At 34.9% G+C, this 24,035-nt stretch overlaps 1 protein-coding gene across 1 annotated transcript in view; it reads right to left on the reverse strand.

Moving 5' to 3' along the window:
• Nucleotides 1-19,014, reverse strand: part of LOC6036983 (obg-like ATPase 1) — a 51,114-nt gene extending 32,100 nt beyond the window's left edge. Inside the window, exons 1-3 of the mRNA XM_038256724.1 lie at nt 18,856-19,014; nt 10,051-10,237; nt 5,275-5,331 (exon numbers count right to left, since the gene is read on the reverse strand). Coding sequence (XP_038112652.1) covers nt 5,275-5,331; nt 10,051-10,235 — 242 coding nt within the window. The 5' untranslated portion in view covers nt 10,236-10,237; nt 18,856-19,014. The remainder of the gene's footprint in view (nt 1-5,274; nt 5,332-10,050; nt 10,238-18,855) is intronic.
• Nucleotides 19,015-24,035: the final 5,021 nt, after the last annotated feature.

Here is a 24,035-nt window from a genome sequence, read left to right on the forward strand (position 1 = left end):
TGAGCAAGCAAGTTTCTATCAAAAGTTTTGCAAAATTAGTTGTTTAAATAGTGAAAATCAGCAAATTGGATGGAATTAGGAGCGAGTGCTTGACCTGCCAAACATACGAGAATTTCCCCTACTTTATTTAAATTGCTCCACTACCGAAAAAAAACTGTTTTTTAATCTTTAGTAGCCAACTTTACTCGAAATGCACACGTTTCAAACTTAACCAAATTTAATCTTAACAAACTCAACCCTCATGACCACCTTCGATCAGCTGGCGTTGATCCTCGTCGTACCACCCGTCGTAGAAGGTCGGCTCGTCGCAGTAGTCCGGCTCGTGCAGCACCTCCGCGAAGAACATGAACCGCAACTCGGACGGTTTGAGCTGGCGCACGTCCCGGTTCGCGCGCCGGAACATCTCCCAGAAGGCGAGACCCCGCGCCCTGGCAATGGCGCCCCGGCTGTGCACGTACACCAACATCCGGTGGGCCAGGGTCGGTTCGCGCTCGGGCAGGATGATGAAGAGCCCGGCGTCGGGTTTCGGACTCGGTGCTGGTTTAAGAAATTTGAGTTGTTTTTTAAGAAGTTTTGTAAAATTTTGATAAAGTTCTTACTGTTGCCGGTTGTTGTCATCGTGCAGATCAAAGTTAGCGTTGACAATCGTTGGAAAAGAAATCGAGCGCGCGCTAACGGATTCTCAACCGCACGAAATGATGACGTCATCACGTACACGTTGCTGAGAACTTACTCAGATCATGGTTGAAGTTTAACCTTTAGCCGAGGGGGAAGACACTTCTACAATTTTTTTGAAAAAAATGATTTGGAAATAAAAAAAAATAATCTGAAATTGAAATTAAACGCTCAATTAAAGTAACCGCAAGGGGTTCCTCAACTCCAGACAACGATTTCCCGGACCAATTTTCAACCCAAAATTTCGGCCAAATTTGCATAAAACTCCATCACGTTCTAAGTAAACGATTTCATCCTTTCCAACCTGGCACGTTTTGCATCAAGTATGTACGCAAATCTCCGTGCGCAACCAACTTGGCAGGCAAATTCCTCGAATCTCTGTGGTTCAAACTCCACGTTTATAGACCAGATATTAATGGCGAATTTAAATACTTAATCACTTTGATTATCGTCATAATTCCCAATAATGATAATGATAGTGTGCAGTGCCCGCAGCAGCCCAACCGAGAGGTCGTCCTGCGCGCCTCGGTTTTGGAACGCATCCCAGGACCAGGGGCCACTTAACAGATTTTAATACATTCTGCGTGATCCGTCCAGAACGTCTCGACGCCGCCGACGATGATGATCATTATCGTGGTGCGTCTCTCCGAGGAGGGAAGAAAGTGCGCGGATCAAGTGCGCAATTGCAGGGTTCTCGTGGTGTGCGCACCGTGATGCTGGCTACCTTTAAAGTATACGGTGCTGAACGTGATCATCAAGATCATGGTGGGGTTGGCCCAGGCTGCGTAAATATTCAACGATTTGGTTATGTGCGCACACCAAGCACGGTAGCGTCCGGGCGATTCGTCGAGGACGTTTAATTGCTCAGAAGCCTTGCGTTTGCCAGGTTGTTGGTTGACGAAAACAATGTCTGCAATGGTAAAGGTAGATGTTTGATGAAATGTTTCATCGATCTTCTAGACAGTCCGACAAATGAAGCAAAACAGTAGTCAATTTCCCACTGACTAGTTTCAAATCAATCCGTTTTCGTCAAAACCGAACCTACTCAGAAAAGAGTAAAAGGGACATCTGTCAGTTTTGAGTGAATTTTAGTCAGTATTCAATCAAATTTGACAGATGCCTCATTTCTGAATAGGTTCCGTTTTGACGTAAACTGAGTGATTTAAACTGAGGGTGCATGAAATATTTCATCAGTTAATTTTAAACACACATTCTGGTTCGACGCAATCCGTTCAACAAATTGAAACATTTCAAACGTCCGCAAGGACGTACGCACGACATCAATCACTATCATTTCACAGCGAGCGCGCAAAGTCCAGAAGCTGTTGGCGAAATTCCATGTTGTACACAGTTCTCACTTCATATCGTGCAGCATTAAGAAAAGGGTGTGGTGAAGTAGTACCCCGCTAGTGCCAAGACGAATCCTTTCCAAACAACAACCTGCAGTTTTCTTTTCGAACGGAACGGACCGATCCGGGCAGGGCGAACGACTGCGCCGTAATTGAATACAATATTATATAGAATTACAGCTTTTCCTTATTTATACGATCCACGATAATGATAATAATAAATTTGTGCCCAGCCGCTGACGCTGCGCACCCTAGAGTTGAACCTTTAGGGGGGGAACAACAAGTGGTCACTTGACAGCTGCGCTGGCGTCCTTCGGATCGCGACAGATATCCGTGACCGTCGTGCCCTTTAATCTGCTGCCTAATTTGGCGTTGCCGATGGTGACGCGTATGTCTCGTGGAATCTTGTTGAATTGCGGAAGCTTTTGATTTGTTTGAAATATTTCATCGGTAACCATCGCTCAAACGTCAAAACGAAGGAAAGGGCATTGTAAAAAAAATCAGTCTGATTTTTCAAATGTAATATTCACTGAAAATAACAACACAAAATTTAGCTCAACCCATCTAGCACCACCGCGTAGTCCGACCGGGTGTTGCGGGATACCTCTCTCGACAACGATCAGCGCCCCCGGGGTCCCAACAACGGCACGGCCGATCGATCGACCCGCGATAAGATCAATCGATCCTCCTCCTCCCATTCTGCGCGTGAGTGTGGCCATAATGATCGTCATTATTTTCTCCAATTTCTCCACCCCATTAAAAGAAGCCTCGGCGCAGAATTTGCTATGACGGGACGGGTTCGAAGAACTTTTCAAACTCCCGGGATGGTAAACCTTCGCGGAAAGAAGGACAACTTCGTAGTCTGATGACGGGGTAATGAAGGATAATGACACGCTCGAAGGATGTGCTTAAGATATCGGACTCGATCTACTTTGCTCTTACAGAGAGCGATGGTTTCTAGTTGGACGTATACGCATAACTTGCGAGAACATTGTTGCAAAATACCTACGAGCAAGGATTAAGTCCGGATAATGGTAGCGATTTGCGCTATGAACTCTTAACTGGTGGTACTCTGGGGTGGAAACATTGCCGGTAGCTACGATTTTCTCAATCATAACGAGTTTCGAAGTAGTTGAAGACAGAGTTTGAATGTATTTTGATATCGGAGGAGTTTTTTTCCACAATCAGGTCCACAATGTATTTTCTTTTGCAAGCAGAACATAATCAAACTTTTAGCAAACGTCAAATCAATACAAATTGCTGCCGGATCTTTTTTCCGGATCTCTCCCCGAAAAGATCCGGCAGCAATTTGGTATGGTTTGACGTTTGCGGTGGGTACCACAAAAAAGGTAAACAAATCACTTCGTGCATCAGCCAACAGCCCTGCTGAAAGTAACGTGGACAAAGTTGCCAGCAATATTCAGCACAATGAGATCCGGCAAGATCCTGGGAACAACGGAAGATCAACAAAAACAACAAAAAAACGCCTGGTAGAGGATTTGACCTATTGTTATTTTTATTGACTTTTTTTTTAATTGGGTCCTAAAATGAAGCTTAGATTGCTGATATTATTGTTTACAGCGATAAAGCTTATTTTTCTGAGTACAATGACCCTTTGTACGACCACAAAGAGTTAAAAATGGATTTTTAAATCAATTTTGAAAAATTAACCTCGCGGTCCTTCTTGACAGAAAAGCTCCTACTTGACAGCTCGTTCCAAGGGGACCTTAGTTGATCCATCGAAAAAATGTTGTCTTGTCAAAAAAATATTTGCATTAAAATAAAAAAAAAAGTGATCAGAAATGGTTTTTAATCGTGTTTTTTACCGTTGTACATAAAAATTAACATAGGGCTTTAGTACCCAATTCCCAAATAACTTTTGAAAGCGTCCTTCCCTCGGTTCCACCGCGATTTGACAAATAAAAAGTAAACAAACAATTTAATGCCTGATAAAAGATCATACAAAACAAATCATTTCTGCGTACATTTTACTCAGATTTGAGTCGCATTTTAATCGTCATGACAAGCACTTAACGCTTAAATAACCACCTACATCTTTTTTGAATCATTTCACCGCACAAATCTAGCGGCACATTGTTTTTCGCAAGCAGTAACATAAACAAACTTTTTGCCAACCTCAGCAAACGTCAAATCAATACAAATTGCTGCCGGATCTTTTTCCGGATTCCTCCCGGAAAAGATCCGCCAGCAATTTTGTATGGTTTGACGTTTGCGGAAGGCACCAAAAAAGGTAAACAAATCACTTCGTGCATCAGCCAATAAGACCTTCTAGGTCCAGTGAAAACAGGGGGTAGCGAAGAAGCCACCATCTTGGAAGTTCAGATAACAAACACTAAGAATCAGTATTATACATATTGGTAACACAAAGTGTGTTATCCTGGTTAAGCTAAAAAGTACCATGCAAATGTGTAAAACCAAACTGAAAACTGTGTAATGCCGATTCTTAGTGTACGGGTGCACTGTTTATCGACCCAAAGAAAAAAAGCAAAAAAAGGTAAACAGAAAAATCACTTTTTTCGATATGAATTTTCAGCCAATATTGGGATGGAATCTCCAATGATATGATAGAATTTACCATCAGCAATACAATGCACGTGTTTCAAATTTGAAAATCAAAAACCCAAACAATGATTTGTTATGGGCTACCATTTGACAGTTAGTGCTTTTGTTGTGGGCTCTCATTTGACAACCGTGCTCATGTCGACTGTTGTCAGTTTGCTTAGGTCGGAATAGGGTTGCCATATCCCCGAGTGAAAAAAAACACAATTTAACCCAAAAATGACGAATTTCTCGTCACAGTGTCCTGATGCAAACACATCGAGATCGAGCTGTCACATCAGTCCCTGCGAAATATGATGGCTGACATATCGGGCGGACAGTTGAAAATAAAACAGCTAGAAGTCGCCTGACAAAAAAAAAACTTTTGCTGGACAGAGATAGCAAATCTGATGCAAACAAACCCCCAGATGTCTTGTAAATACACTTTAAATGTATTGGTAAATTTCTGACTAGAAAGCCTTATGGGATTTTGCAAGCAGTAACCTTACTACCAAATCTGCTATCGGGTCGGATCTCTTTCCGAATTGGTTTGGTTAGACGTTTGAGGGTTGAGTCGAAAAAATGTAAATAACAATTTTATTGAGATTTTGTTTTGTGGAGGATATTTGCATTTGTTTTAGGGGTGATAATGTTAAAATACATAAAATCATTTAATTCTATTCTTACTCACCTCGCCGGTTTGTGGTACTCGCACAGGTAATCGTACCGCGCATCGGGAACCGGTACCCTGGAAAAAAAAGAACAAGATGTTACAAAGTTAATGTTTAAAATATGCAAAAGTAGAATTTGTGCAACCGCAATTACGTATCATTATCCCGCGCAAAACAACAGTCCGCGCGAAAGAGAATGTCCGCCGGCCACCGGATCGCCTCCGGCGCCCAACTTTTGGCCATCATCGACAAATGGTCATTATTTTCATTAATTTTTGTACTTTTTTTCGCCAAAGTCCGCTGTTTTGCGTAATTTTGCCAGTTTAATGTTGCGCTAAAGTGCATCGCTCGCACATTCACCCTTGAGGACGGAGGGAGCTACGTAATTTGCGTATTTCAGTAGCCTGCGCCCCGGAATCGGTGACAATTGGCCCACCGTTCCGTGAAGGGGACGATGGGGGCGAGGACGAAGATGGTGCCGCGGCCATCGTGAAATGCAGCATTTAATGAAGGGGAGCTTGTTTTCGTGTTTTCTGGTCAAGTTTTGCATTTTATTAGCTTTTAGCACGCTAGGTTGGAAATTTTAAGGGATCGGAAAAGGGGGATTGGTGAGGAGGGGAAAAGGAAAATATTTGCAATTCTTATTTTAGGCAATTATGGAAAACATTGGAAGGATGGAATTTATGCTTGAAAGTTTAATTATTTGGAAATATGAACGTAAATATTTTTTTAAAATTGCTTGTCACATTTTAAAAGGGGCGAAAATATTCAGTTTTGGCCTTTATAATTGTTAGGCTTGATTTAAAATTTTCAAAACAATTTTTATTGAAGAGGGCAGAAAGTTTCCCAAAATATGCATATTAAACGTTGAAAATCTAACAAATTACCGATCAATAAATCTGAAAAACCATTCGTTTTAAAATTGAATAAATTGAACATTTATCGATTATCTAAAAATGCCTCAGAAATTTGTTCTAAATTTGGTCAGGGGATGTCCACAAATGACATATTTTTCAAAACGTCCATAATATTGCCCCCCCTTCCTCAAAGAGCTGGACACGCTAGTGTTTATGAGATTTTATTTGTACTTAAGAATTTCTAAATTTAAGGTTTTTTTAAATTCAAAAATTTGAATTTCCGAGTTATTGAGCCGTAAACATTTTAAATTTTAAAATTTATGTTTTTTTTTGAAGAATTTTTAAAGTGTAATATTTACTTAGGAATAATTTTTTTCATTTTCTATTAAAAAACATATTTTAATAGTTTGATTTCTTTAAATTCGATTTGCGCAATTCAAAAATTTTATAATTTCTGATTTTATTTTAATTTTAAATTTATTTATTTTTAAAAAGCAAATAATAAAATAAAAATATTAAACATTTTTAAAATCCATTTTTTACTTGTTTAAAAACATTTAACATTAAAAATTTAATAATTTTAAGACTTCAAGGAATTTTAAACTTTTAAACATTTTAAGAAAGTTAAAAAAATAAGAATTTAATGAACTTAAAGTATTTTAAAAACCTAAAAATTTTAACAGCTGTAAAATTTTCTAGAATAAAAGAATGAAAATATCTTTATAATTTAAAGAATTTGGAGAGTTTCAAGAATTTCAAGAATTCCTGGAAATATTGAAACTTGAAATTTTTGAAAAAAATTTAAGAATTTAAAATTTTTTAGAATTTATAGAAATTTTAAGAACATTAAGAATTTTTAGAACATTAGGAATCTTAAAACATATTTTAAGAACCTAAAATTTTTTGAATTTTTCAAAATTTTAGGAAATAAAAAAAGAAGATTTTTAAGTATTTAAAGAATTTGGAGAGTTTAAAGAACTTAAAGAACATAAGAGTTTCAAGAATTTCAAGAATTTAAAGAATTTAAAGAATTTAAAGAATTTAAAGAATTTAAAGAATTCAAAGAATTTAAAGAATTTAAAGAATTTTAAGAATTTCAAGAATTTCAAGAATTTCAAGAATTTCAAGAATTTCAAGAATTTCAAGAATTTCAAGAATTTTAAGAATTTTAAGAATTTAAAGAATTTAAAGAATTTAAAGAATTTAAAGAATTTAAAGAATTTAAAGAATTTAAAAAATTTAAAGAATTTACAGAATTTAAAGAATTGAAAGAATTGAAAGAATTGAAAGAATTTAAAGAATTTAAAGAATTTAAAGAATTTAAAGAATTTAAAGAATTTAAAGAATTTAAAAAATTTAAAGAATTAAAAGAATTTAAAGAATTTAAAGAATTTAAAGAATTTAAAGAATTTAAAGAATTTAAAGAATTTAAAGAATTTAAAGAATTTAAAGAATTTAAAGAATTTAAAAAATTTAAAAAATTCAAAGAATTTAAAGAATTTAAAGAATTTAAAGAATTTAAAGAATTTCAAGAATTTTAAGCATTTTAACAATTTCAAGAATTTTAAGAATTTCAAGAATTTCAAGAATTTCAAGAATTTTAAGAATTTTAAGAATTTTAAGAATTTTAAGAATTTCAAGAATTTCAAGAATTTTAAGAATTTCAAGAATTTCAAGAATTTCAAGAATTTCAAGAATTTCAAGAATTGGGTCCTAAAATGAAGCTTAGATTGGTGATATTATTGTTTAAAGCGATAAAGCTTATTTTTCTGAGTACAATGACCCTTTGTACGACCACAAAGAGTTGAAAATGGATTTTTAAATCAATTTTGAAAAATTAACCGCGCGGTCCTTCTTGACAGAAAAGCTCCTACTTGACAGCTCGTTCCAAGGGGACCATAGTAGATCCATCGAAAAAATGTTGTCTTGTCATAAAAATTTTTTGCGTTAAAATGAAAAAAAGTGATTAGAAATGGTTTTTAATCGTGTTTTTTACCGTTGTACATAAAAATTTACATAGGGCTTTAGTACCCAATTTCAAGAATTTCAAGAATTTCAAGAATTTCGAGAATTTCAAGAATTTCAAGAATTTCAAGAATTTCAAGAATTTCAAGAATTTTAAGAATTTCAAGAATTTCAAGAATTTCAAGAATTTTCAGAATTTCAAGAATTTCAAGAATTTCAAGAATTTCAAGAATTTCAAGAATTTCAAGAATTTCAAGAATTTCAAGAATTTCAAGAATTTCAAGAATTTCAAGAATTTCAAGAATTTCAAGAATTTCAAGAATTTAAAGAATTTAAAGAATTTAAAGAATTTAAAGAATTTAAAGAATTTAAAGAATTTAAAGAATTTAAAGAATTTAAAGAATTTAAAGAATTTAAAGAATTTAAAAAATTTAAAAAATTCAAAGAATTTAAAGAATTTAAAGAATTTAAAGAATTTAAAGAATTTAAAGAATTCAAAGAATTTAAAGAATTTAAAGAATTTAAAGAATTTAAAGAATTTAAAGAATTTAAAGAATTTAAAGAATTTAAAGAATTTAAAGAATTTAAAGAATTTAAAGAATTTAAAGAATTTAAAGAATTTAAAGAATTTAAAGAATTTAAAGAATTTAAAGAATTTAAAGAATTTAAAGAATTTAAAGAATTTAAAGAATTTAAAGAATTTAAAGAATTTAAAGAATTTAAAGAATTTAAAGAATTTAAAGAATTTAAAGAATTTAAAGAATTTAAAGAATTTAAAGAATTTAAAGAATTTAAAGAATTTAAAGAATTTAAAGAATTTAAAGAATTTAAAGAATTTAAAGAATTTAAAGAATTTAAAGAATTTAAAAAATTTAAAGAATTTAAAGAATTTAAAGAATTTAAAGAATTTAAAGAATTTAAAGAATTTAAAGAATTTAAAGAATTTAAAGAATTTAATGAATTTAAAGAATTTAAAGAATTTAAAGAATTTAAAGAATTTAAAGAATTTAAAGAATTTAAAGAATTTAAAGAATTTAAAGAATTTAAAGAATTTAAAGAATTTAAAGAATTTAAAGAATTTAAAGAATTTAAAGAATTTAAAGAATTTAAAGAATTTAAAGAATTTAAAGAATTTAAAGAATTTAAAGAATTTAAAGAATTTAAAGAATTTAAAGAATTTAAAGAATTTCACCTTAAAGAATTTTTAGAATTAAGAAAATTTCAAGAATTCCTAGAATTTAAAGAATTGAAAATTTGTAAGAACTTTTTTTTTTAAATTTCATCAAAATTAAAATTTTTAGAACTTTTAAGAATTTCAAAAACAATTAAAACTGTTATTTTTTTTTATTTTGAAAATTAAAAAAAAAATAAAAAATAAAAAAAACCAAGAATTTTGATTTTTTTATTATTATCTTTTATAAAATTGAAGAATTTTAAAATCTAAAAAAATTAAGAAATTTTGAAAAACATCCAGGTTTATATTTTTTTTGATTTTAGACATTTTTCGGAAATTTTCAAGTTAAATTGCATAGTATTATTTCGACGTAGCAATTTAACCTGAGCATTTAGTCTCAAATGATTTCCCCGACTCCCAAAAATGACGTTTAATGAATTGATAACAGGTTGCTTTCGCACGCTCAAAGACAAAGTCAAAAAACGTGACCAATAATACAATTTAATTGCGAATGCGAAAAACCTCCAGTTTTTAATTAACGGTGCTCGGAGTATTTTCCAAAATGGTGGCCTTCACGCTTCGGGCTTTCTTTTTTGGACGCCAATCAGCAGGCCCCGGAGGGGCCCTTTAATTAAGGGTGCACCAGCTTCAGAAGCGAATCGAATCGAAAACGAAAAACGTTCGAATTTTCACCTTTGATATGCAAATGAGCGCTCTGCGAGGAGGGAAAATTTCCGAAAAAGGTGACTTTTGCTGCTGCTGTTGGGGCTAATTAAATAAGCGAGAGCGACCTGTCCTACCTGTTCTCGTTGGGGTCGATCGTGCAGAAGGGGAAGTTTTCCGCCGGGGCCGCACTCTTGGTCAGCACGTTGAAGAAGGTCGACTTGCCCACGTTCGGCACGCCGACGATGCCGATGCGCAGGTTGGTGCCGATGCGACCAATCAGCGGCTTCACCTCCGGCTCCTGGACCTTCTTCGGGGGCATGGCTGAAAGGGAGGGAGAGACAAAAATAAATTGAAATATGATTTCAAACTTTTTTTTTACATAATAAAAATTTCTTGGAACATTTTTTAAAATGATTCATATTTGCAAAACAAGGTTTTCTAGTCAGAAATTAACCAACACATTCAAAGTATGTTTACATGACATCTGCGGGTTTGCTTGCATCAGATTTTCTATCTCTTTCCAGCAAAAGTTTTTTGTCAGGCGTCTTCTAGCTGATTTTTTTTTACAAACCGCCCGATATGCCAGCCAACATATTTCGCAGGGCTGTGACAGCTCGATCATTGTTTGCATCATTACACTGTGACGAGAAGTTCATCATTTTTGGGTTAAATTATATTTATTCACTAGGCCTAGTAAGCGTCATAAATTTTTTGTTAAATAAAAAAATATTTACAGAAAATTTATTTAGCTTTTATAAAAATTAATCCTTGTTATCAATCAGAATCACCTTTTTCTTACTTCACTCGTCGTCACACACAATGAAAAAATACTGTAACACTAAAAAGTATTCAACTTTTATTGCAAAAGCTGGCAAAACTAGCTGGAATAAAATTAAAACTATTATGTGGACCAATGATTCATTTTGTTTTGAAGTTGAAAATTTGTTCGGTTTTACTACATTTAAAAGTGCGGACTTTTTGTATATAAGTACACTAACTTTTGTTCATTTTTCTTTGCTAAACGTTCAAAAGTTCGAAACGTCCCCAAGGTGGCTCGAATTTAATAAAAAGCAATTTTACCACTGGTTTTTGAATAGGTAATAAGAGTAGTTCTGGTTTTGAGTGTAAGCAAAAAATACAATCTCAAGGCCAATACGCACCTCCCAAGAAAAGGGATCATGAAATGGCTTTACGAACAGCAGAACAAAGGAGAGATAACGAATTCTTGAGGCCTTTCTTCACCCTCTCTGGCTTGCTTTCGCTGCCGTTGCTGCCCATTTGATTTTTTTCTTGACCGGTTCCATCCGAAGTGCGTATACCGCTTTACCCAAAACTCGTCAAAGTGCACTCATGGATACAAACCCGTACTTTAGTCACAATTTCATGAGGCTATCTAGTCAAAAATTAACCAACACATTCAAAACACAGAAGCTGGATTGATTGCATCAGAATCTGCTTTCTCTTTCCCGAAAAAAAATATTTAAAATTATTTATTACAGAAATTTCGCTTTCGTTTTCGTTTTACGGAGCAAGGTGGGGGACGCGGCCTCAAGTCAGTCCAAGTCCGGTTTCTTGTGGAAAAAGGGTAGTGGCCGAACTAGTATTGCATACAAAAAACCACCGGAAGATATAGGGCATCAGGAGGGGGAAGTTGAGAGTTTTCCGATAACTGAAAATTAAGCTTTGTGTAGAGTAATTTACCTTACAAAAAAGTTCAAGGGAATCATTTGAAAAACAAAAAAAAATATTTGAAATGACTTTTTGAATTTAGTTCAACAATTAAAAATATTAACCACGAAAAAAACTCACACAAAAAACTCAAGTTGGAATCTGTTTTTGTCTAAATATTCAATCGATATGATAAAATGAAATAGAATCATACGTTTATGCTTGCCACAATCATTAAAATTAGGCTCAATTTTAAATTAGTTTTTCATTAACTTAGTTGATGTTTTAAGTTAGAGTAAGAACGAGAGGTAATTGTTTGAAAAATAAAAATAATTAAAAAAAAACCCTAAATTTAAAGTAAGTTACCGTCATCAGGGGTGACATTGGGTCTGGGGGTGAGATCGGGTCTTACAATTTTCAGCATTTTGTATGACCCAATCTCACCCCCTAGACCCAATGTCACCCCTGATGACGGTACTAATGAAGAATTGAGTGAATTTAATTTGACAATTGTACAAAATATAACAACATTATTCAAGAATTAGAAAAAAAAATCAAGCAGATGAGTGCTTAGGATTCCCGACTTTCTGACAAAAAAACACAAATTCCCGACTTTTTCCCGATTTTTGGCGGATTTTAGCGAATTCCGAACTTTTTCCCGACTTGAGTGGCCACCCTGACAGGGTGACTACTCAAATTCCATTTTCAAATTCCCGACTTTTCCAGAACCTCAAAAAATATTTATTTCTTACTTGAAGTGAAACCATTTTTTAAGCAAAAACTCTTTAAGCAATTTAGCAAAATTAAACAGAAACATAACTGTACGCTGATGTAATCGTCGGAATTAAACAATCTGTTGATTCATAAAAAGTATTATAAAAAATTGGGTCAAATGTATGCCACCATCATCATTCAAAATTTTTAAAGATTTTCAATGTAGTAGGTCTTAAATAGCCTTTCATTCCCATATAGATTGAAATGGTTAAATGAACCCGAAATTCAAAGTTAGATGCTAATGACGAATAAGGTGAAATTAATATTTTAAAATTATTCAAGAGTTGGAAAACATTTTTCAAACAAGGATGCTTGGAATGGGTGTACCCCATTTGGCATAATGGACATTTGGCATAACGGGTTTTCAAGAAGGACGTTTGGCATAATTGTTCCAAGACATTAGGGACGTTTGGCATAATGGACATTTGGCATAATGGACGTTTGGCATAACTCGTTCCAAAACAATCAAGGACGTTTGGCATAATGGTCATTTGGCATAATAAATGTTGGCGTAATGGACGTTGGGCATAATTATTACTAGATTATTTTTGTTTTATTTTTCCCCAAAAGTAAAAAGTTTCCTTTTTGAATAATTCACAATAAATCTTTTTAATGAAATTTTGATATTTTTATTGAAAATTAAGTTTAAAGAAGGAAATATCTCTTGTTAGCTTTACATTTTTCCCTAATCAATATAATTAGCAATGTTTTTTTTAAATAAAATTTTCTCTTCTTTTATATGAAATTCAACCTAAAGATGAAAAAACCTCTTCAAATCTTTGACAATTAAGCTGTTATAATGTAATTTTCCCTTCTTTTGATCATAATTTAACTTGAAGAAGGAAAAATCTCTAAATAAATTCACATGTTTCCCTTATTTTTTTCGAATTCAATCTAAATAACCCAGAACTGGACAGCACTCGTCCGACAAGAGAGTAGCGGTAAGATTTACAGACACAGAGAACACAGTTGTAGATGACCGAGAAAATTATGCCATCGAGTCCATTTCAAGGAAAAGTTCATCCATCAAAACAAAATGTGTAGTCTACGGGAATTGAACCAGGGACCTTTAATAGAATAACTCAACCCTGTATTTTGGCTGAAGGGATGTCGATTTAGCCTTTCTTTAAATATTTTGCAATAATGTTTTTTTATGCAATTTTTCCATCTTTTTTATATTCAACTTGAAGAAGGGAGATTCTCTTATAGATGTTCTCTTTAAACATTTCTATCATTTTAGCACATTTTTTGACTGTTGCTTTATTTTTTGCAATAAAGTTGTTTATACAATTTTCCCTTCTTGTATTTAGACAAAGCTTATCTTAAAGAAGTGACAATTGTTAAAAAAATAATCGCTAATTAAATAGATTTTTTGAATAGAGGTAGGTGAAAAACATTAAAATAATACGATTTTCAAACATTTAAAGAGTGGCAAAATGTGAATCTTTAAAGAGACTTTTCCTACTATAAGTTGATTTCATATACAAGAAGGGAACAAACTCAATTGTCAAATATTCCAAAAGTATTTTTTTAGAGATTTTCCCTTCTAAAAGTTAAATTTAAAATAAAAGAAGGGAAAGTTTCATAACTTTCATAACTCATTTGTAACATATTTAAAGAAAAAAAATGCACATCCCTAATTTAGGTCGAATATTAAAGAAGGGAAAATTGCATAAAAACAATAATTGCAAAATATTGACCAAAAAACACAAACTGAGCATCTTTTGAGAGATTATGCCTTCTTTTCTTACATACATTCTTTAGGTTGAATTAAAAAAAGGAGGGAAAATAGTATAAATCTTTATTGCAAAATATTTAAAGACTGGCAAAACTTACATCTCTTTGTTAGATGAAATTAAAATAAAAGAAGGAAAAATTTAATACAAAAAATTAGCTGCAAAGCATTTTAAATGGAGAAAAATCTTAATACTGTATAAACTCTTTCTAAAAAAATAAAAAAAATATGAAAAAATGCATTTAAAGCTTTATTAAGAAATATTCCAAACTAGGGAAAAATCACATCCATTGCAAGAAAATAGATACTTGATATTTTGAAAAAAAAAAAAATCTTTTAAAGTAAAATTATCTGTTTAGAAAATAGGAAAAAAGCTATAAGTTATTATTCTTTACAAAAAATAAATACTAATTTAACAAAACAAAAAATGCTACAATAATTATGCCAAACGTCCTTGATGGTTTTGAACGAGTTATGCCAAACGTCCATTATGCCAAATGTCCATTATGCCAAACGTCCCTGATGTCTTGGACCAATTATGCCAAACATCCTTCTTGAAAACCTGTTATGCCAAATGTCCATTATGCCAAATGGGGTACACCTGCTTGGAATTCTATACTTTTCCCGACTTTCTAACGAAAAATCACCAATTCCCCGTTTTTCCCGATTTTTCGTAGATTTTAGCGAATTCCCGACTTTTTCTCAACTTCCCGACTTCGCCACCCTGTGTACTAATCTAATCTAATCTAATCAGACCCTAGCGCAGCCAATCTTTCGAAGGGATCCTGGAGAGTGCCTTAGGTTAGATGACGCCTAGCACTCTTCTTGTCATTTATTAACATTTGCAGTGCACCATTGCATCGGAATGCATTGAAACATCACAAGCGTTAAAGCGGCCAGGCCTACTGCGTAAAGCCGTATCGCAGAGATGACTCGTAATTAGGTTGAGTTTGAGCACTGAGTGTTCGAACAACAACACAATTCTGAATCGACAGGGGAGGAAGAAGCGTGGGGACACACCACCATTAGGGTGCGCCACAAAAGCAAAAAGTTGAGCTAGATTGGATAGGCGGGCAGAATATCATAGTTTTATATCCCCTGAAGCTCTCCTGAAAATTTCAGCCAATTCGGTTGAGAATTCGAGGTGCCCACTCGATTTCAATTTTGTATTGGATTTTGGATCCGTTAGTATGGGGAAAACGACACTTTTTACACTTTATTGCCCTAAAATTCCAAAATTGAACCAAATAAAATTCTGTGCGAGCTGTTTATAGATTTTTTTATGGGGAACAACTTTGTAGAACATCGCGAAACGATCTGAGCAGAACTGGCTTAGTTATAAGTGGTTTAAGTCAAATGGTTTTTCCAGGGTTAACCTCAGGATTAAAGTATAGCCTTTTTATCAAAACGGTCACTATGATCAAAGAAACAAAACTGTCTGACAGGTGAAAAACTTGTTTTCATTTGTTGGAAACACAAACTAAATTCGTGTCGAAATTGAGGTAAGTGTCGATAATTTCCGGAGGATTTTCAACGTTTTTACCATCAGTTCCTTCCTTCCTTTCTTTCTAGCCACGGTTATAACAGCAGGAACTTATGGAAATGGAACAGAGTGCCAATTTAGGAGCGGGTTGGCAGTATGGCGGGAGATGAGATTCGTTTGAAACCAACCTGGGCGAAGGTTAGCCAAGACAACCGGTTCGTGAATACCGATGGGGGCAAACAGATCAAACCATCTCCACACAATATGGGATCCGTGGCCCAAACTCAGAAATGTAACTCGGACGAATTTAGAGAAAAATCAGTAGTCATGCAACTTTTAACGGATGTTCAATATGACCAATGCGAACCCGACCCGAAGCCTCGAACTAACCGTGACCAACATCGAAGAAGCTCACGGGAACGAAGCCGTGATGGAACCGTGCGTTAATGACAGCAATCCTGTTTCATTTCTGTTTAGAGTTAAATACTCTTATTGTATTTGAAACTAAAAAAGAAATAAATAATTTTTTTCTCAGGTTGTGGTCATTTTTTAACAAATAAATATATGCAGCTTTAACCTTTTTTAATAAATAAGTCTTATGCGAGGGCTTTCCGTTTTTGATTTTGCCAATTTTTCTGGATCAACACATATTTTTTTGCAAACTTAAGCAAACTGGGCCCAGATATCGACGAAATACAAAGCGTGACGCCATCGCATTGTAAAAGTTTAATTTTAACATCTGGATTAATTAAAAATCAAGAGAGCTGTAGCAGAAAAAATTACATGAGCTTTGCTTTCTGAAAATTTTATTGCTTTTGATTACACGAAATCATAAACAAAACTGCCATCTCCGGTCATCTCGATCCTGATCCAGCGGCGCCGAGTTCTGACTGAGTATGTGGGGTACATGGGAGGCAGCCTATCTCGCCAAGGGAAAGGGTTAACATTTTGGGGGAGCCCCCACCAACGTCGGCGCACCTGTCCTGATCTCTTTGATTTTTTTTGTTATTATTGTGTGGAGATGGTTTGATCTGTTTGCCCTCATCGGTATTCGCGAACCGGTTGTCTTGGCTAACCTTCGCCCAGGTTTGTGTTTCCAACAAATGAAAACAAGTTTTTCACCTGTCAGACAGTTTTGTTTCTTTGATCATAGTGACCGTTTTGATAAAAAGGCTATACTTTAATCCTGAGGTTAACCCTGGAAAAACCATTTGACTTAAACCACTTATAACTAAGCCAGTTCTGCTCAGATCGTTTCGCGATGTTCTACAAAGTTGTTCCCCATAAAAAAATCTATAAACAGCTCGCACAGAATTTTATTTGGTTCAATTTTGGAATTTTAGGGCAATAAAGTGTAAAAGTGTCGTTTTCCCCATACTAACGGATCCAAAATCCAATACAAAATTGAAATCGAGTGGGCACCTCGAATTCTCAACCGAATTGGCTGAAATTTTCAGGAGAGCTTCAGGGGATATAAAACTATGATATTCTGCCCGCCTATCCAATCTAGCTCAACTTTTTGCTTTTGTGGCGCACCCTAACCACCATACGCTCCGAGATTTGGTTGTATTCGTTGGGAGCACCATGCTAAGAAGGTTTGGTACTCCGGGACCCTCTGGGATGGGACATTGTATTTCCACGAATGCCCTGGACACTATTTGCCGTGGTTATAGCGCCACAACTCGCTCTCTGTAACAGTAGTCCTAATTCCAGACCAAGCTTACCAAGTCGTCATGGCCTAGTGGTTAGCATTTTTGCTTACCAACCCAAAGGACGGAAGATCGAACCCCGCCTCGAGCGACTTTGATTTTTCGTTCATATTCATCATTTCAAATTCTGTGTACTTAACTTTCTCGTTGGGAGCAGATGGGAATCGAACCCAGAACCATTCGCTTACAAAGCGAACACCGTAACCAGTCAGCCACGGCCGCTCCCTCTTCCCGACTTCGCCACCCTGTGTACATAAAAAAATACATTTGGCTTTATGACCCTTTTTGCGATTTTCATACAAAACAAAATTCATGATAAATTTCGAATGGAATATTAGTAAAAAAAAACTCAAAGACTAGTTTTTTTCAAATGAGCGTGTAAAATTTTCGATCTGTCATACTGTGAAAAGTTGGCAATATCTGATAATTTTGGTTTTCTGAGTTCAGAGTGTAGCTTACTCTAGATTTTTGGCGCGCATTTGTTTTTCGATCTTTACTTGAAAAGTAACTCCAAAATGTAAATATCTGGGACCCCAGGTAAATATTAGTGATTAAAAATTTTGACGGTAACCTCGGTAACGGTCGTGTTTCAGTGCGTTGAGTTCGCTAAGACTGTTTAATTTGAGAAAAAGAAATAATTGCATTTGAAAGAATAATAGTCTAATTATAAAGTTCGTACATGAACTACAGGATTCCAAATTACAGAATGACGGGAAGAAAATCTCAGATTTTGTAATTTGAATCAAGTGGAGTGTAAAAAATGTGGTTTAAAAATTCAAAGTGAAGATTACTAAGTTGAAATTATTTTTGGATTTACAAATTCATTGAATTTGAATCCGGAGAAGTTTCAACAAGGAATTTTGTTGTGGCTTCAGCTGTTGCATATGAAGGAGGAGGTAAGCATTGCAATACACTGGCAATTTGGATGAGAATACGAATTCTTAGTATTATTTTAAACATTAAGTACCTAGGATGCATGTTTTTTTCGTTTGAAGTACCTAGGATGCATAAAATTTGCCAATGCTTGTATCCTAAACTGAGATGTGAACTATAAGAACTTTGCAATTTTATAGCACAATTAGTGTTTCTCAAATAATTTAAATTCAAGTTCCTGAATTCTAAACAAGCATAACTTACAAGGTAAATTACGTTATCCAACGCAATTCTGGTTATGTCTACGACATAACTATTTTGCATTTTTGCTGAACAGTTAGTTAATATTGATCTTGGTATCATTACTTATTCAGTAATGATTTATTGATTTCTTTTAAAACTTCACCTAATACACAATTGCTGCAACTAACCAACTAACCGATATCATATCCAATAGAACATCCAACCAAAATCCACAAAATATGCCGCGTTTAAGCCGGCAAGCTTCGTCCCAAATTTCATCCAAAAATGGAACTCCCAGCCGCCCCCTTCCGAGCTCACAGCGAGCGGAAACATTTGCCAATTTCTAACCTTACTTCGGTCGAAACAAAACCAAAACAAACCCGCCCCGAACCAGCTGAAATCATCACTTCCTGTTGATTCAACCGTCCAGCATTGGCCACCGGTCCGGACTCACCTTAGGACGTGCTAAATCGGGGCCGCTAATCACCTAAAAAATCACACGCGAAACTTTTTAACGCGGATCGGCACTTAATACGCGAGGAGGAGAAAAGCTAGCCGGACGGCAACAAACGTGGATTCCGCGGCGGAGCCTGTTTTGACGTTTGACAGCGCGTGTCAGCTGTCCCGGGCCGGGAGTTCATTCGACTCGGCCGTTCATGAATGTTGGTTCATTTTTGTTCTTTGAGACATAGGGAAGCCGGGGCTAATTTAAGAACATATTGTAATTTTTTAACACACCTTGATTTTACTGTTATTTTGAAAGATTTGGATTGTTTAAAAATTTATAATAAGCAACATTTTACAGGAAAAAACCACTTCATTTACTCGAAAGTACTGTGGAGTCCGACATGCCCTTGAAAACGATCGCGTGGTGCATTCCAATCAGAATGTTCCGCTAGCTGGCCATCTGTCGGAGGGTAGCGAAAACACGTGGTGTTTGCATGATTTCCGCACGTTGGTTAGAGATTTGGAGTTGGAGTTCAAGCTGGAATTTATCGGCGTAAAAATGAATTATGAAAAATATTCTTTGCACTTGAGATAAAGGTTGGGATTTCTTTTTTTTCCTTCTCGATTTTAACATTTTAAACCTTTTTATTAGGCTATATTTCAAATACAAAAAATAGACTTTGAGACTTGTGGTTTAAAAAATTCTTATCAATCTTTCAGAACTTTTTTGTACCTGAATAAGGATTTTTCAGCCCAAAAACTCAATAGAAAACAGCGGAAAATTTCATTAAATTTTTAATATTGGAAATCGAAATATTATTTTCCCTCAGTTGGAAAATGAGAGGTTACTAAATGACACTGAAAAAGTCTATTTTTTCAAGTCTCAAACTTTAAGATGTTATATCTCATCAACCAAGTATAAGGAAAAGTGAAGGAAATTTAAGCAATAAATAGTAAAATAAAGAAATCAGGTTTTTTTTCCGCGCAATTCTAAATTGCGGACATTCAAAATCAAATAGTCCTAAAAATAAACTACAATTTTTCCCAAAACACCAAATCGACCAGAAAATCCCTTCTCAAAATACACATTTTTGAATATTCACATGATCATTTTGTAAGATCAGCCCGCAAAATTGTATGAATGATTGTGAACATTGGCTTTTTTTGACACTATTTTATGAACATTGGCTTTTTTTGACACTATTTTATTATTTTTTAATTTGACAAAATTTAATAAAATGAAAAAATACAAGAAAAAAAGGGAAACTGTTAAAACCTCGGTTAAAACTCAAGGACGCATTAGACTACGACAAATAAACAAACAAACTCGCAAACAAACAAACTTTTTGACAGTTTGGCAGTTTGCCTGCTCTGTTTGTTTGCTTACAAAAACGTCATCTGGCTTAATTTGTGAGTTTGGCAAACTTTTTTTTTTTTCATAAAATTATTTTTTATTAGGTCCTTTTCGGTACTGGGACCTGGTTAGGACCGAGTCGGCTTTTGTAATTACAAAAAACTTAATAATTACAGAGGATCTTGTGTGTAAATGTTAGTGGGAGGGGAGCCGATTACCCGCGGCCTACTCGGGGTTAGTAGGGAAGGGATTGATGTTAAAGACAAGGCGTGGGAAGGGAAGGGGGATTGTGTAGGGGTCTTGGTTGGCTCTTCTGGCCTTTGCGTTTTGTCCTCAGCCACAACTCGGTGTCCAGCTGCTGGGGCGATCTTGCTTTGCTTCCGGTGCAAACCAGAAACGACGGCTTTGTGTGAAGACGAGTTATACTAAATAGAGGAAAACTAACTGAAGAGAAACTAACTGGAAGAAAACTAAATAGATATTTTGGAATCTGAGAGGAACTGATAGAAAGGATAGAGAACATCAAGGTCTAGTTGAGATAACGCATCTCGCATCGGGATTTCTGGTAAGTTTGGCAAACTGTCAACCACAAAAATGTGCGAGTTTGTTTGTTTATTGCCTTTGCCTTTTTTTGCCTCTAATACCTTCTTCAGGTGCAAATTGTCCAGGTTATTTAAAGCATCAAGATTTGAACAATGTTTGTTTCAAATGATTACACCAACTAACAAAATGTCTGCGCAGACTCAACTTGAACTTTGCGATCTCCAGAATCACGTGCAATGAATTTTCCCCAAAGTATGTATGGAAAATTAGTGCGGTCAACATCTACGAGAAGGATACAAAAAAAATTTATCAGATGTTGACAGTTCATGTGAAAATTTGCTTTAATTGCCGTTCAGTTTTGAAATCAAAACTTTAATATGAAAACAAGTATACAGGCGAGTATACAGAACTACGCGTTAAGTTAGTAGAAAGTACCTAAATTTAGTAATTAGGTTATAATATTGTATTTAACTTTGGTAGAAGTCCGGGCAGACGGTAATAACGAAATTCATTCCATTTCAATAAAAAATACTGTTAAAATAACACAAAGTGTTATGGATTCTTCTTGAAAAATCCATTTTTGCATAAGAGTTAAATAACAGTTTTTGTTATTACAACAAAATTTGTTATTGGTCTGATATTGATTGAAAGCAAAAACAACTTGGGAACAACATTTTTTGCTATGGAAGAATAACTCCAACTGTTATAGGGATGATCGGATTAGTTGTTAAATAACAAAAATAATAACAAAGATTTGTTCGAAGAATAACTTAAAATAAAATAACTTAAGTCTGTTATTACAATAACAATCGAATAACAAAAAATCATAACGACGAATAACAAATCTTGTTATAAATAACATAAAATGTTATTGGCCTAGTATAATGAAATATCAAAAAATGTTATTCCAAAGTTATTACCGTCTGCTCGGGATATGCATTAAAATTAAATTTACAATGTAGGTATTTTTATTGTTAAAATCGTTTCTTACATCGAATGTAAATGGCAAAACTTTGCGAAATGCTTTTATTTCATTTTACGGTTATTTCCCCGAAAGACTTGTGTATCCACAAAGCAACAATTCATATATACACCCACAAAGCTCTCATCTAACAAAAGTTGTCCCTTCACGAGTCCCGAAAACCTCAAACAACGTGAAGTTTATTATCGATCTCAAAGGACTCGCCCAAAGTAGCGGGAATAATCCATTCGGCGTGGTTACTGCCTTTCACAAAATAATAATAGTGAAAAGTTTTGCTTCGAAACGAAAAGGAGCGGAAAAATCTATAAATTAGTTAATCTTTTTGACAACAGTAATGATCGCCACCAGAGAGTGAATAATTACTGCTAGAGGAGAGAGGGCACGTGAGCGCTCGTGTGTATTTGGCAATGAATTTTTATATTCTTTGGTACCGTAGATTGGAGTTGGTTTGAATTTGTGTGAAACCAACTTATTTGACAATTTTAGAAAAAAAAATGTGACACAATTGTTTCGACACCATAAAAACAGATTTTGTACCTTAATTGTTTAAACCCTTTTGATTTCAAATGAACCCTATTCTACGGTCCTTATTCCAGGTTTCCTTCCGACCCAGAAATGCAGTTGTTGTGGGCAGATCCCGGTTCCCCGCCCAGGGTCGAAGCGGCTTTTTTGCCGTGCCTTGCCTGCATACGCGCGTTGTACCCACTCTTTGTTCATTCACAGAATCGGAGACCAGAATCCCGATCCCTTCGATTTCTCCTTTTTTTTTGTTTGCGAGGATGTCCTCTTCCGACACGACACCCAGTCCAACTTTTTGTTACATATTAATGCATCTGTCGCTTAATTATATGGTTTCACGGTTTCAGGCTGTTCACGTATATACATGTTGGCCTCGCGGGATCTATTCCGGCCATCGTGGCCTAGAATCGGCCCAGGCGTGTGCGCCATCTATTTAGTCCAATGGCGCGCGATCATCTGTCACAAGACTGCTGGCCGGCGGCGGCGCGTGGAACAGACCCTCCCTTTAAGATTTTAACATGCTTAACAATAATATTTTTGGAGATCTTCGTGAGCTCTTTATTGAAGCTGAATATATATATTTTTTAAATAACCTGGATTTCTAGTTTAATTTGAAAATTGTACCATTTAATTTAGAAAAATATAGTGCGACTCAGAATACCTTAAAATTATACGAGTAGAAAAGATGTTTTTGTAGATTTGCGTTTTCTTCAATACTGTCCTGACATGAATAAGAAAAACAAAGACCAAACCATTCTTCGGAAAACCTAATCATATAACAAAAATTAAATATAGATCGTACCCAAGTAACATTTTGGGTTTATGAAAGCTGTCATAACCGCTATAAAACCTATTAGCTAAAACCAACATTCAAACCACTTGGTCGTAACAGCCTCCCCAGAACCCCGATTAACCTCTGTTAAAACCAGGGGGTAGCGAAGAAGACGCCATCTTGGATGTTCAGAATACAAACACTGAGAATCAGTATTATACATATTACTATGGTTACACTAAGTGTGTTATCCTGGTTGAACTCAAAAGTCCCATGCAAATGTGTAAAAGCAAACTGGAAAAAGTGTAATGACGATTCTCAGTGTACGGGCGCACTGTTTTGTCGACCAAAAGAAAAAAAGCAAAAAAAAAAAAAGGTAAACAGAAATCACTTTTTTCGATATAAATTTTCAGCCAATATTTGGATGGAATTTACAAGAATATGATAGAATTTTCCATCAGCAACACAATTCGAGTGTTTTTTTCAGGAATTTATCGTTTAAACTGCGGAAAATTTTAAAATCAAAAACCCAAACAATGATTTGTTATGGGCTACTATTTGACAGCTAGTGCTTTTGTTGTGGGCTCTCATTTGACAACCGTGCTAATGTCGACTGTTGTCAGTTTACTTTGGTCGGAATAGGGTTGCCATCCCCCCGGTTAAAAGCCAAAAGGACCTTCGCAAAAGGTTGTCTTGGCCTATTTATAAAACCTACATAGGAGATCAAGGCTTTAAAATTGAATCCTAACAACCTCCTCAAAGTCTAATAAAACCTTTGTTAGGAGTTATGGAAATAGTAGTTTATGCAACAAGTTTCAAAAAGAGGATTTTTTCATCATGAGTCGTACATTTATCCAACGAGGTTCACCGAGTTGGATAAATACGACAGTGATGAAAAATCAAGTTTTGCAACGAGTTCCATACAACGTTTTTGCAATTCCGAGAAACACCTTTTGGACAGAATTATAGGACAAATGTCCATGCATTGAGTCAATGAATCGTTTAAATAAAAAATGT

The sequence above is a fragment of the Culex quinquefasciatus genome, chromosome 1 (genome assembly GCF_015732765.1).
Source record: "Culex quinquefasciatus strain JHB chromosome 1, VPISU_Cqui_1.0_pri_paternal, whole genome shotgun sequence".
Taxonomy (NCBI): domain Eukaryota; kingdom Metazoa; phylum Arthropoda; class Insecta; order Diptera; family Culicidae; genus Culex; species Culex quinquefasciatus.